The sequence below is a fragment of the Gekko japonicus genome, unplaced genomic scaffold, assembly GCF_001447785.1.
Source record: "Gekko japonicus isolate JY-2015 unplaced genomic scaffold, Gekko_japonicus_V1.1 scaffold2918, whole genome shotgun sequence".
Taxonomy (NCBI): Eukaryota; Metazoa; Chordata; class Lepidosauria; order Squamata; family Gekkonidae; genus Gekko; species Gekko japonicus.
The window spans coordinates 28358-40432 of NW_015161497.1; the positions used below are offsets into that span (position 1 = coordinate 28358).

General features: G+C 49.6%; 1 protein-coding gene across 1 annotated transcript in view; it reads left to right on the forward strand.

Annotated features, from left to right (window-relative positions):
* NCAPD3 (non-SMC condensin II complex subunit D3) overlaps positions 1-12075 on the forward strand; it is a gene marked incomplete at its 5' end in the record, with an annotated part of 82741 nt that overhangs the window by 26372 nt on the left and 44294 nt on the right. The window contains 3 exons of the mRNA XM_015429196.1: positions 1946-2080; positions 4195-4406; positions 9369-9564. Coding sequence (XP_015284682.1) covers positions 1946-2080; positions 4195-4406; positions 9369-9564 — 543 coding nt within the window. The remainder of the gene's footprint in view (positions 1-1945; positions 2081-4194; positions 4407-9368; positions 9565-12075) is intronic.

Consider the following 12075-nt stretch of genomic DNA (forward strand, 5'->3'; position numbering starts at 1 on the left):
CCATCTGGCAAGTGCTGCCTCCTCTGAGCTGGCGTGTCTCTTCAAAAAGTCTTGATCAGCTCACAGTTTTTTAGCCTCCGGCTGCCACATTTTTGTCTTAGCTCAGGAAGGAGGGCTCCAGAGCAAACTAATCTGTGCAGTAACCAAAATGGCTCGCTCACAACTTTAATGACAGTAGCTCACAAAGAAGAATTTTTTGCTCACAAGACTCCACAGCTTAGAGGGAACATTGCTAACCACCCCCCCTTCATGCACACACACCGGTGATGGTCGTTTGCAGCTAATTTGGGTCTGACTGAATCAAAGTTTTGCAGCAATCCCAGCATTCTGAGTTTATGTATATTGTTGGGGTGTGTGTGTGGAGTGCCACTTAAGGGGATGATTGCCGTCGCTGACCTTTTCAGGGTATCAAGCGGCTGCCGAGAAGAAATGAGTCATTAAGATGAATGCTTCTTGGTGCTTACGCATATTACCTTCCACCTGGGGGATGCTGCCACAAACATCCTCCTTGTAGCAAGTCGCCCCCATCCTGTCTGCCATGCTTACCCCGTGGATCATCCATGGCATGCTTGACACCTTTGACGGTATCTTCCAGGAGTGGGGAGCAGTGTTCCCTCTAAGCTGAGTGAGTGTGAGCTGGCTCACCGTTTTTTAGCCTCCAACTCACCCATTTTTGTCTTGGCTCAGGAAGGATGGCTCCGGAGCAAACTAGTTTCTGCAGCAGCCAAATCGCTCGCTCACAACTTTAATGCCAGTAGCTCACAAAGTAGAATTTTTGCTCACAAGACTCCACAGCTTAGAGGGAGCATTGGTGGGGAGGGGTCACTCGGTACAGGGAGGCAGTTTTGGGATGTTACGTCCCTGCTAGATGTAGAACAGGGGTGTCAAACATGCGGCCCGGGGGCCAGATGAGGCCCCCGGAGGGCTTCTATCAGGCCCGCAGTGGAACTGGCTGTCTTCTGTTTCTTCTTCCAGTTCTGCTGCTGCTGCGTCATCGTAGGTTTGCAGCTTACAGATACACACCTGAACAGCATACTCAAGGTTACAGCAGCACAGACATTTTGATGCAATAATTCAGAGCAAGAGGTGTCAGTTATCAGACACTGTTAGATAAACAAAATATTGCAAAAGTGCTAATGTTTTAAGCATGTTTTTATTTTAAGTTAAAAGAAAACCCCTTGTGTTTGTGTCCTTTATAAAGTTTATATCTCCACTACCTGGCATTACATTTTATGGCACACATGACCTGGCCCAACAAGGTCTCATTTATGTCAGATCTGGCCCTCGTAACAAATTAGTTCGACACCCCTGATGTAGAATATCCCAGCTGTTCTTAACGTCCTTCTCACCCCTAACGTTTCGCAGCCGAGGCTGTCATCCTTTGGTCCCATCCCATTCTGAGAAGACAGGGGTCACTGGGAAAGACAATCATGCTAGGGAAAGTTGAAGGCAGCAGGAAAAGAGGAAGACCCAACGTGAGATGGACTCACTCAATCAAGGAAGCCACAGCCCTCTGTTTAGAAGACCCGATCAAGGCTGCTAGCAATAGGATGTTTTGGGGAATGTTAATTCATTGGGTTGCCATAAGTTGGAAGCAACTTGGTGGCACACCCTAAATATTTGCAGCGCTTTGGATGTGATACTTGAAATATTCTCCTTCTCCTGGCTTGCCACTTTCCAGAAGTTGTGCATGATAAGGGGAAACTTCGTTTTCCAGTTGAGCGCTTAGAATGGTTGCAGACTGTACAAATCCTGTTATCCTTTGTTAACTTGCACATATTGCACTTGAAAGTTTAATTCCAAGATTTGGTTTTTCAGCTGAACCTCACCGATCCCTTGTGGAGGACAGGTGCGCTTGGGTCAGTCTTCTGCCAGATGGCATATAATGTGGTTTTTGCTGCTGTGTTGTTCACGGTGTTTGTCCCACGCCTTGTCTCTTCCCTAGGTGCTCATGAGCATCTTGAAACACAGCGTGATCCCCTGCTCCCCGGAAGACTTGGCCACACTCCAGGATCGGTGCCGTGATCCTGCCGTGTCTGTAAGGAAGCAAGCCCTGCAGTCCATTACGGACCTCTTAATGGTGAGCGAGGGAGACGGACTCTGTTTCTTTACTGTTAGACGGTGGGTGGGTGGGTGGATGTGGGACTGTGTGTCCCAGTGATCCTAATTCCGTGCTAAGAAAAGCTTAAATTCAGCTGCCCTATGTAAATAATGTAAATGGAGCATATTTGCATAATTTAATCGGAATTTTTTGCAGTTTTACATAATTTATTCTGGTTTTCCTCTGGCCTTGGAGATCTCGGCATGTGCTACCCACTCAGTCTTGAGCGTGTTTCTGTGAATTCCTATGGGCCAGAACCTTTGCTTTTTTAAAAAAAAAAAAGGAAGAAAGGCAAGGTCTGGGGGAAGGTGAATGTTCTCAGTCTTGCTCACACTGGGCTTAATATTAACCAACACCACCAGGAAGCCAAGAGTTATGCAAAGTTTGAGTCCAGTGGCAGCTTTAAGACCAACAAAGTTTTATTCTGGGTCTAAGCTTTCACGTACATGGACTTTAATCTGGGAGAACGGGGTCTGATTCCCCACTCCTCCACATGCAGCTGCTGGTGTGACCTTGGGTCAGTGACAAGTTCTCTCAGAGCTGTTCTCTCAAGGGCAGTTCTCAAGAGAGCTCTCTCAGCCCCACCTACATCACAGGGTGTCTGTTGTGGGGAGGGGAGGGGAAAAGAGATTGTAAGCCACTCTGAGACTCCTTCAGGTGGTGAAGGGTGGGGTATAAATCCAATCTCTTTTTCTTACACTCAGACTGGCAGCAGCTGTCCCGGGTCTCAGGCTGAGGTCTTTCACATCACCTTCTACCTGGTCCTCTTTAACTGGAGATGCAGGGTTGTTATCAGAATTGTTGCTTAGTCTGGCAGAAGTGATTAACTTGCAGCAGCTGAGAACTGTCATCTAAAGTGGTCAACAGCTTGCAGTTTAGATATCTCTCCTGGTGTAACAGCTTTCTATTGGCTTAATTGCTTTTCTTTCTGCACTGAGAACTTCAGCCCCACCAGAAATTTGCCCCATAAGTCACAAAATCCTGGCTACAGGCCTGGACAGAAGGAGTGCCCTACAGGACCAGACCCAAGAGTCCTGTCTGGGGTCAGCAGTCTGTTTCCTTCACCAAGATGTTTCCAGGAGAAGCTTCCAAGCAAGGCATAAAAGCCAACAGGCCATCCCCAGTTTGGGTCCCAACATGCGTATTTAACCATAGAGTTTAGAAATGGCTTCCATTGCTCTTGGGTCAATGGGCAGTGGGACTGAGAAGAGAAATCCTGGTCCGATGTAAGAGAACCCTGTGCCACATTCCAGCAGCTTTTGCGAGCCAAAGTTCATCCTTGGTTCACCACACACTTGGGATTTTGAATCGTGGACTGTTCTTGCTCAGGCATAACTTCTCCGTCCTGATCTCTGTGCCTTTCCAGCCACTATTGGTATTCTAGCAGCTTGCTTGCTCGGCCTCTGCATTTGCAGGTCCTTCAGGTCTTGAGTAGGGGTGTGCAAAAAAAACGTTTTTTTCCAGGTTCGGGTAAATCAGACCCGAAAAATATTGGTAAATGCCGAATTTCCCCAGTAAAATACTGGTAAAGTATTCGGATTGGGCTATATTCGGTATTCCCAAATATATTCGTGTCCAATTTACACCACCCCAGGGAAAGGAGGCATGTTAGAATGCCTTCTTTCCCTCTGGTAGACCCTACAGATTTCCCTGTCAATTTCACTCCCCGCCAGTCAGCTGGGAGTGAAATTAATAAGGAGAAAGTCTGGCTCTCTGCTTTCCCTTCTCTAGCTGATAGATTGTAGCTGGAAAAGGGCAGGCAGGGAACCTAGGCATGTTTACAATGCCTTTCCCTCCCCGAGATCAGGGAGGAAAAGAAAGGCATTTAAACAGCTGACTGGCGGCTGAGCCTTTTTTGTATAATGAGACCTTTTTCATATAGCAAAATGAATCCGAAAAAAGCTGGATAATTACGGCTTTTTCGGGTTCAGCTATACCAGTAGCCGAATACAGAACTGTGATCTGAATTTGGCTCAAATGATACCCGAAAAATACCAACAAGGTATTTTGGGGTATTTTTTCGGTCCAGCTATAGCCGAATGCACATCCCTAGTCTTGAGGCTGGACTCTAACCAGACTTCCTTTTGTTTCAGTCTCACCCTGATGACGTCCTGATCCAGAAGGCCTGGCTGACAGGTGTCGTTCCCGTTGTCATGGACTGCGAGAGCTCCGTGCAGGAGAAAGCCTTGGCCTGCCTCGACCAGCTCTTGCTGGAGCCCATAAAGCACAGCAGGCACCACGAGGCCGGGCAGAACCTGGCCTGGGATCTCCTGACCCTGCTCACGAAAGAGAGTCAAGAACTGAGGTGCGGTCAGTAGCATGCAGCCGTGAGTGGACCTTTCTTCTTGGGGACCTGGCCTGCAGTTCCACCTCCAATTCCTGGCACGCAAGCCCCACTGAAATTTGAGGCCTGTGTGCCTGGGTCAAGCCTGGTTCGTGTATGCAGGAGAACGATGCGGAAGAAAGAGCTCCACCCCTTTGGGCTTGCAAGTGCAGGGTTCCAGCTTTGCAGGTGGAAATCTAGCTGAGCAGGGAGAAAGGTTTTCTCTGTCCCACCCACCCACCGTTGCTTGCCACGGTGGCTTGCAATTTGCAGGGAGTTCTCAGCATAGGAAAGCATTCAGAAGCATCAATTGGGTCTCCAGCATTATGCCCAAGGGCACCTTGGCACACCCTGACGCCTTTTCTGGTGCCCGCCAAGTGTTTTTAGGGAGTATTTGAAGGGCTGTCAGTTAGAGGAGGGCAGGGAGCTGTTCCCGTTGGCAGCCCAGGATAGGACTCGCAGTAATGGGTTTAAATTATGGGTGGGAAGATTCCGGCTGGATATGAGGAAAAACTTTTTGACAGTAAGAGTTGTGCAAAGGTGGAATCAGTCACCTAGGGAGGTGGGTGCGCTCCCCCTCCCTGGCGGTCTTTAAGCAGCGGCTGGACAGACAAACACTTGTCAGGGACGCTCTAGGCTGATCCTGCACTGAGGAGGGGGTTGGACTAGATGGTCTGTCTGGCCTCTTCCAACTCTCTGAGATTCTGTGATAAGTAGCTGGGGCCAGGTAGGGCTTTTGCCAAGCAGGGCTTCAGACCAGAGATTTGATTGGCTGTGCAGTTTTTTAAAAATGTCGCTTTGGCAGCAGCTGCCAATGGTAACACAGCACAGATCCTCGTGCTGTGACGTGAAGCTGTGGCAGTCCTTTTGCGGCTGGCTCCGCCTCCTGCAGCAGCCACCAGGCCAGAATTCTAAAAGTGCCCACAGGCTCAAAAAGGCTGGGGATTCCTGGTGTAAACCCTGAGTCGGAAGTTGTGAAGTCTGTTCTACCTCGTCCTGGTGTGAATTGGGCCTTGGCCTTTGATTGGAGAGGCCTGTGATGTGAGGGTATGCTGTCATCCTCCATGATAAATGTGTGTATCTCACACACCTTACTGGGGGCAGAATTCAACTTTCTGAGAATTTTAGCTTTTGTGTCGAAAGGCTTGCAGGTGTCAGAGTGTACCGACATCTCAGGAGGCAGAGGGATACCCGGCAAGATTTCTGTTGGCTAGTATCAGAGGTGGAAGGGACCTCTGGGGTCATCTAGTCCAACCCCCTGCACAAGGCAGGACATTCACAAACACCTCCCCCTCCACACCTGCAGTGACCAGTGTTCCCTCTAAGCTGAGTTAGTGTGAGCTATCTCACAGTTTTTTAGCCTCTGGCTCACACCTTTGTGTCTTAGCTCAGGAAGGAGGGCTCCAGATCAAACTAATGTATGCAGTAGCCAAATGGCTGGTTCACAACTTTAATGCCAGTAGCTCACAGAGTAGAATTTTTGCTCTCAGGACTCCATAACTTAGAGGGAACATTGGCAGTGACCCCTGCTCCATGCCCAGAAGATGACAAAAAAACCTCCAAGATCCCTGGCCAAACTGGCCTGGACAAAAATTGCCTCCTGACCCCCAAAGGTGGCAACCAGCATTTCCCTGGGCGTGTAAGGAAGGGCCACAAGATCTAAGCCCTGAGGCAACCCTTCCTGCCCTCCCTTCTCACGATCTTCCCAAGTTCACAGAATCCGCAGTGCTGTCAGAGGGCCATCAAGCCTCTGCTTCAAAACCTCCAAAGAAGGAGCCGTGACTGGTGACGGAAAGTGCCATCAAGTCACAGCCAACTTATGGTGATTCCTCATGGGGTTTTCAAAGTAAGAGAGGAAGAGAGGGGGTTTGGGCATCTGCCCGGCAACCCGGGACTTCCTCAGTGGTCCGTCTCCCATCCAGGTGCTAACCAGGGCTGCCCCTGCTTCACTTCCGAGATGGGGCCAGCTCAGGGCCCAGCCACGGCTAGCAGAAGCGTCATTAAGTGATGGACATTAAGAAAGCGTTCCACAAATAAGCACAGAGCGCTCTCCCTCTGCGTGTGCGATCGCGACTCTGAATTGCGGGCAATTGCTACTGCAGCCCCTGGGTTGCCAACTCACTTTGCGTTGGCCACCTTTGACCAGAGCAAGGGCTGGAGGAGGCCAGCAACGCTGACTTGGCCCGCTGCTTCCTCTGTGCCAGCGCTGGCAATGGGCTCTCCAGCGCCCTCTCCTCAAGAGCGGCGGAGGAGGCTTTGGCAACAGCCTCTCCTGGGATTATGAACACCGGTGCCCTTGGCTCACCTTGGAGTTTATTTTTATTTTATTTTTTTGTCTTGCTCATAGAAACGGGGGCTCTTTTATGTTTTTCCACGTGCTGCCAAGAAACTATATATTTCTACGAGCCTTTTCTGATGTTGGTGGCATTGTGCTTTGAGAAGGCATGAAATAAAATGTATTTTAACAAAAAAAAAATGGGGGGGGAAAGAAACTGGGGTTCCTAAGGGGAGCCCCCTGGAAGGGCCTTCGTTGCTCTCAGACTGGCCTGGTTTGATCCAATGCTCCCTCTAAGCTATGCAAAAATTCCCCTTTGTGAGCTCCTGGCATGAAAGTGGCGAGCGAGCCATTCGGCTACTGCGTAAATGAGTTTGCTCTGGAGCCCTCCTTCCTGAGCGAAGGCAAAAACCTTTGAGCAGGAGGCTAAAAAAACTGTGAGCTAGCTCACACTCACTCAGCTTAGAGGGAACACTGGTCTGGAACGCCTTGGGGAAAGCAGTGGGGGTGTGTAGAAGGGAGTTGCTTTGGGATGTTGGGCAGTGCTGGGAGGGCAGAAAGGAGAGCCGCGGGGGAGTCAGTTTGGATTCCGGGGCTGTCGTTTGCCTCTCCTTAGTCTGGTGCTTTTTTTTATTTTGAGCAGTGGCTTGTCAAACGCTCATCAGGAGTACATCGGCGGAGGGAAGCAACCCCTCAAATGCAATGTTCGTCTTCAATCCGGTGCACAATATGCTGCTTGTCTGTGACTAAGAATACCATCCTGTCTCTTTCCAGAGCTTGTAGGAAGCAGGGGAAGGGACGGAGCCATGAGTTTTTTTCGTATATATATATATATATATATACTGACAAGGACACGAATGCCAATTAAGAATACCTTATGTTTATTAGTCAACAGCGTGTGGCGCTTTCTGAAATAGGATGCTGATGCACCGGTCGTGCCGCATCCCGGTTTGCAACGCTGGCACGAGTCCTGCTCCGGGCCCTTTGGCAGCAGGCTTTGCCGTCTCTGTGTTGCGTGCCAGATCCAAGACACGCCTTGCAAGCCCCACACCGCCTCCAGGCTGTGAGACAGGAGAATCTGTGAATCAAAGTGGGGTGATATTTCAGCATAGAGAACTAGGCTGTGCGGTCACCTGAAGTCGTGCAGATAGCCCACGCCAAAAAAGAGGGTGATCAAATCCAGATATGGAGACTGTCTCTTAAATTGGTTTTATCCCTTGGATTTTTAAACAAGGCTCTGCAGAGATTTCTGGTTATCTCAACAAAGTAACCATGGGACTGGGAACTGCATTGGGGCTGAATGATCTGGAAATCTTCAGGGAGATCTGTGTTCAAATCCCTCTTCTACCTGGCAACTCCGTTGGAAGTTACTGGGTCTCAGTCTAAGCTACCTCAAAGATGGTTATGAGTTTGGCCAAGGATCCTGGAGGGGTTTTTTTTTTTGCTGTCTTCTTGGCATGGAGCAAGGGTCACTAAGTGTGTGGGGCGGAGGTATTTGTGAATTTCCTGCATTGGTCAGAGGGTTGGACTAGATGACCCTGGAGATCCCTTCCAACTCTGTGATTCTACGAACATGGGATAGCCCCATGTCTGATGCCCTAGATTCCTTGGGCAGGGTCTCTTTAGCTGTTCGTCTTCTGGATTTCTTGCAAAAAAGAGCAGAAGTGTGTTTCAAGTTTAACAGTGTCTCTTGTTGATGCATTCCTTATTGCATGGAACTCCTAAAGGGGCACTGGTGTCTTAATGCAGATCTAAAGAACCGTCTTGTGCATAGCTGGGGGTGGGCGGTTTTTTCCAGCCCAAGAGCCACATCTGTCTCTGCTGCACATGGAGAGGCTGTGGCTCAGTGGTAGAGCATCTGCTTGGCATGCAGAAGGTCCCAGGTTCCATCCCCGGCATCCCCAGTGAAAGGGATTAGGTAGTAGGTGATGGCGAAGGACCTCTGCCTGAGACCCAGGAGAGCCACTGCCAGTCTGAGCGGACAAGACTGATCTTTTGTGTGTATATATTTTAGAAAGCAAACTAATAATATAAAGAGAATATCATGACAATTCCGGTCTTGATGGACTGACAAGTCTGATTCAGTGTAAGACAGCCTCATGTTTTTCCATGCTCACTTTTCAAGGCTAGATGCTGAGGGTCAGCTATTTCTGTTTCCAGCACCTGAAAAGTCAGCCCTCAAAAAGCAAGCAGAGACTAGGCTATCATCTTTCCGCTGCGCCGCTAAGGGCTCTTGAGCAATTCAAGGCCTGTGCATCATTAATCTTCAGGAAATCTTCAGGCAGGCAGCCCCATCCCGGTGCAATAGCAGGACAAAAATCCGAGTCCAGTAGCGCTTTAAAGACTGATGACATTTCCCCAAGGGATAAGCCTTTCTGAGTCCAAGCTCTCCTCATCAAATGCAGATGGAAATTTTTGTTGGGTCTTAGCTGCTACCGGGCTGGAATTTAATTTTTCAGGCATGTCCGGCTGCTGGCTGGTGCTGCATTCCAGGAAACTCATGCTTGCAATAAACTGTTAAGGGGCTTTGAGGGCTGGAAGACAAGACCCCCCGGTCCAGATGTGCCCCCCTCCCTGGTGTAATCCACCTGAGTCTGGTCTAGCTGTCCTAATGGGCTGTGTTTTCTCTCTCTCCCCTTCTCTCTCTCTCTCGTTGCCCTCTTTCGCAGCCGCTACTTGAGCAAAGCTTTCCGCGTCTGGTCCAAGCAAGGCCGCTTCTCCTCCACGTTTGTGAACGTGGTCATCTCTCACGTGGGCACGGAGCACTCCTCGCCCGCCTGGATGCTGCTGGCCAAGGTGGCTGGCTCCGCCCCCAAGCTGGACTATTCCAAAGTCATCGACACTTGGGGGGAGATCAGCAGGCAAGTAGGCTCTGGGGGGGAAGTACTCTGAGAAGTAAAAAAATCTTACACGCCCAGGGAGATGCCGATCGCCACTTTGGGGTCAGGAAGCCATTTTTTTCTCCAGGCCAGTTTGGCCGGGGATCCTGGAGGGTTGTTTGTGTGTTTGTTCGTTTTGCCGTCTTCTGGGCATGGAAGGTTGGGGGCAGGGCCGTAGCCATAATTTTTTTTTTTTACTTTGGGGGGCATTTAAATAAGTCGGGGGGCACTGTGTTGGGAGCAACAAGAGAGTAAAGGTTTTTTAAAAGTGACGTGAGAGGGAGAGGGCTGGGGCAGGGAGCAGAAGTGCCCTGTGGCACGCCTCGCCCGCAGCCAGGAAGAGGCACACTGCCGGCAGGCAGGGCAGGGTGATGGCTCAGCGTGGCATGGCTGTGGCACACACAAAAATAAAATGAACTGGCTGGATGGGAAGTTGGGAGGCCTCAGCAGTAAGTCGGGGGGGGCGAGATGCCCCACTGTAGCTATGGGCCTGGTTGGGGGTGGGAGGTGTGAATGTCCTGCATTGTGCAGGGGGATGGACTAGATGACTCTCGAGGTCCCTTCCATAAGAACATAAGAGACACCAATGTTGGATCAGGCCAAAGGCCCATCCTGTCCAACACTCTGTATCACACAGTGGCCAGAAATACCAGGTGCCATCAGGAGGTCCAGCAGTGGGACCAGGACATTAGAAGCCCAACCACTGTTGACCCCCCCAAGCACCAAGAAAACAGAGCATCACTTGCCCCAGAGTCCCTATCTATACCTTGTGGCTAATAGCCACTGATGGACCTCTGCTCCATATGCTTATCCAATTCCCTTTTGAAGCCGTCCATGCTTGTAGCCGCCACCACTTCCTGTGGCAGTGAATTCCATGTGTTCATCACTCTTTGGGTGAAGAAGTACTTCCTTTTATCCGTTCTAACCCGACCGCTCAGCAATTTCATGGAGTGCCCACGAGTTCTTGTATTGTGAGAAAGGGAGAAAAGTACCTCTTTCTCTACCTGCTCTTTCCCATGCATAATCTTATAAACCTCGATCATGTCACCCCTCAGTCATTGTTTCTCCAAGCTAAAGAGCCCTAAGCACTTTAACCTTTCCTCATAGGGAAAGTGTTCCAACCCTTTTATCATTCGAGTTTCCCTTTTCTGCACTTTTCCCAAAGCTATAATATCCTTTTTTAAGGTGTGGTGACCAGAACTGCACACAGTATTCCACCTCTATGACTCTAAGTTTGGGTGCAAAGAAGACCTCCTGCCCTTGCCTGGGGCAGCGACTGAAATCAACCAGGCCGGTTAAGTGTCTTACCCCATGGACAGGGCACTTCCTCCATTCAAAGTTGCTTTGCATTGAATCAGACTTGACCCAACTGATCCATAATCATCCCCTTTGACCAATGGCGAGTGACTTCGGGCCAAAGGTCTTTCTCCTCCATTCTGCCCAAGGTGACCGGGCTTTGAGTCGTGGTCCTTTGTGCATACCGAGTAGTGTTCTGTACCGCTGTATTAAGGCCCTCATCCTGCCCCACCACAAACCCACAACAAGAAACAGTTGCATTGACAAGTCTGGTGTGCAGAGGCTTAAGGAAAGTTGCCCAGCTGCCTTGTAAAGAAACTCAGAGCTGGTTCCTGGTGATGACGTATGCCCATCTGTACAGAGATTGTTCCAAAGCACAGGATCTGTAGAATTTGGGAACAGACCTGGAGGTCAGAATGAATGAAGCAGGGACAGCAACAGTGCAGGATGCAGAGCCTGTATAAGATTAGATTCCCTTCCTAAGGACGCTTAAGAACATAAGAGATGCCAATGTTGGATCAGGCCAAAGGCCCATCCACTCCAACACTCTGTATCACACAGTGGCCAGAAATACCAGTGCCATCAGGAGGTCCACCAGTGGGGCCAGGACATTAGAGGCCATCCCACTGTTGACCCCCCCCCCCAAGCACCAAGATGACAGAGCATCACTTGCCCCAGAGTCCCTATCTATACCTTGTGGCTAATAGCCACTGATGGACCTCTGCTCCATATGCTTATCTAATTCCCTTTTGAAGCCGTCCATGCTTGTAGCCGCCACCACTTCCTGTGGCAGTGAATTCCAAGTGTTAATCACTCTTTGGGTGAAGAAGTACTTCCTCTTATCCGTTCTAACCCGACCGCTCAGCAATTTCATGGAGTGCCCACGAGTTCTTATATTGTGAGAAGGGGAGAAAAGTACCTCTTTCTCTACCTGCTCTTTCCCATGCATAATCTTATAAACCTCAATCATGTCACCCCTCAGTCGTCGTCTCTCCAAGCTAAAGAGCCCTAAGCGCCTTAACCTTTCCTCATAAGGAAAGTGTTCCAACCCTTTTATCATTCGAGTTTCCCTTTTCTGCACTTTTTCCAAAGCTATAATATCCTTTTTAAGGTGTGGTGACCAGAATTGCACACAGTATTCCAAATGAGGTTGCACCATTGATTTATATAGGGGCATTATGATATTGGCTGATCTGTTTAC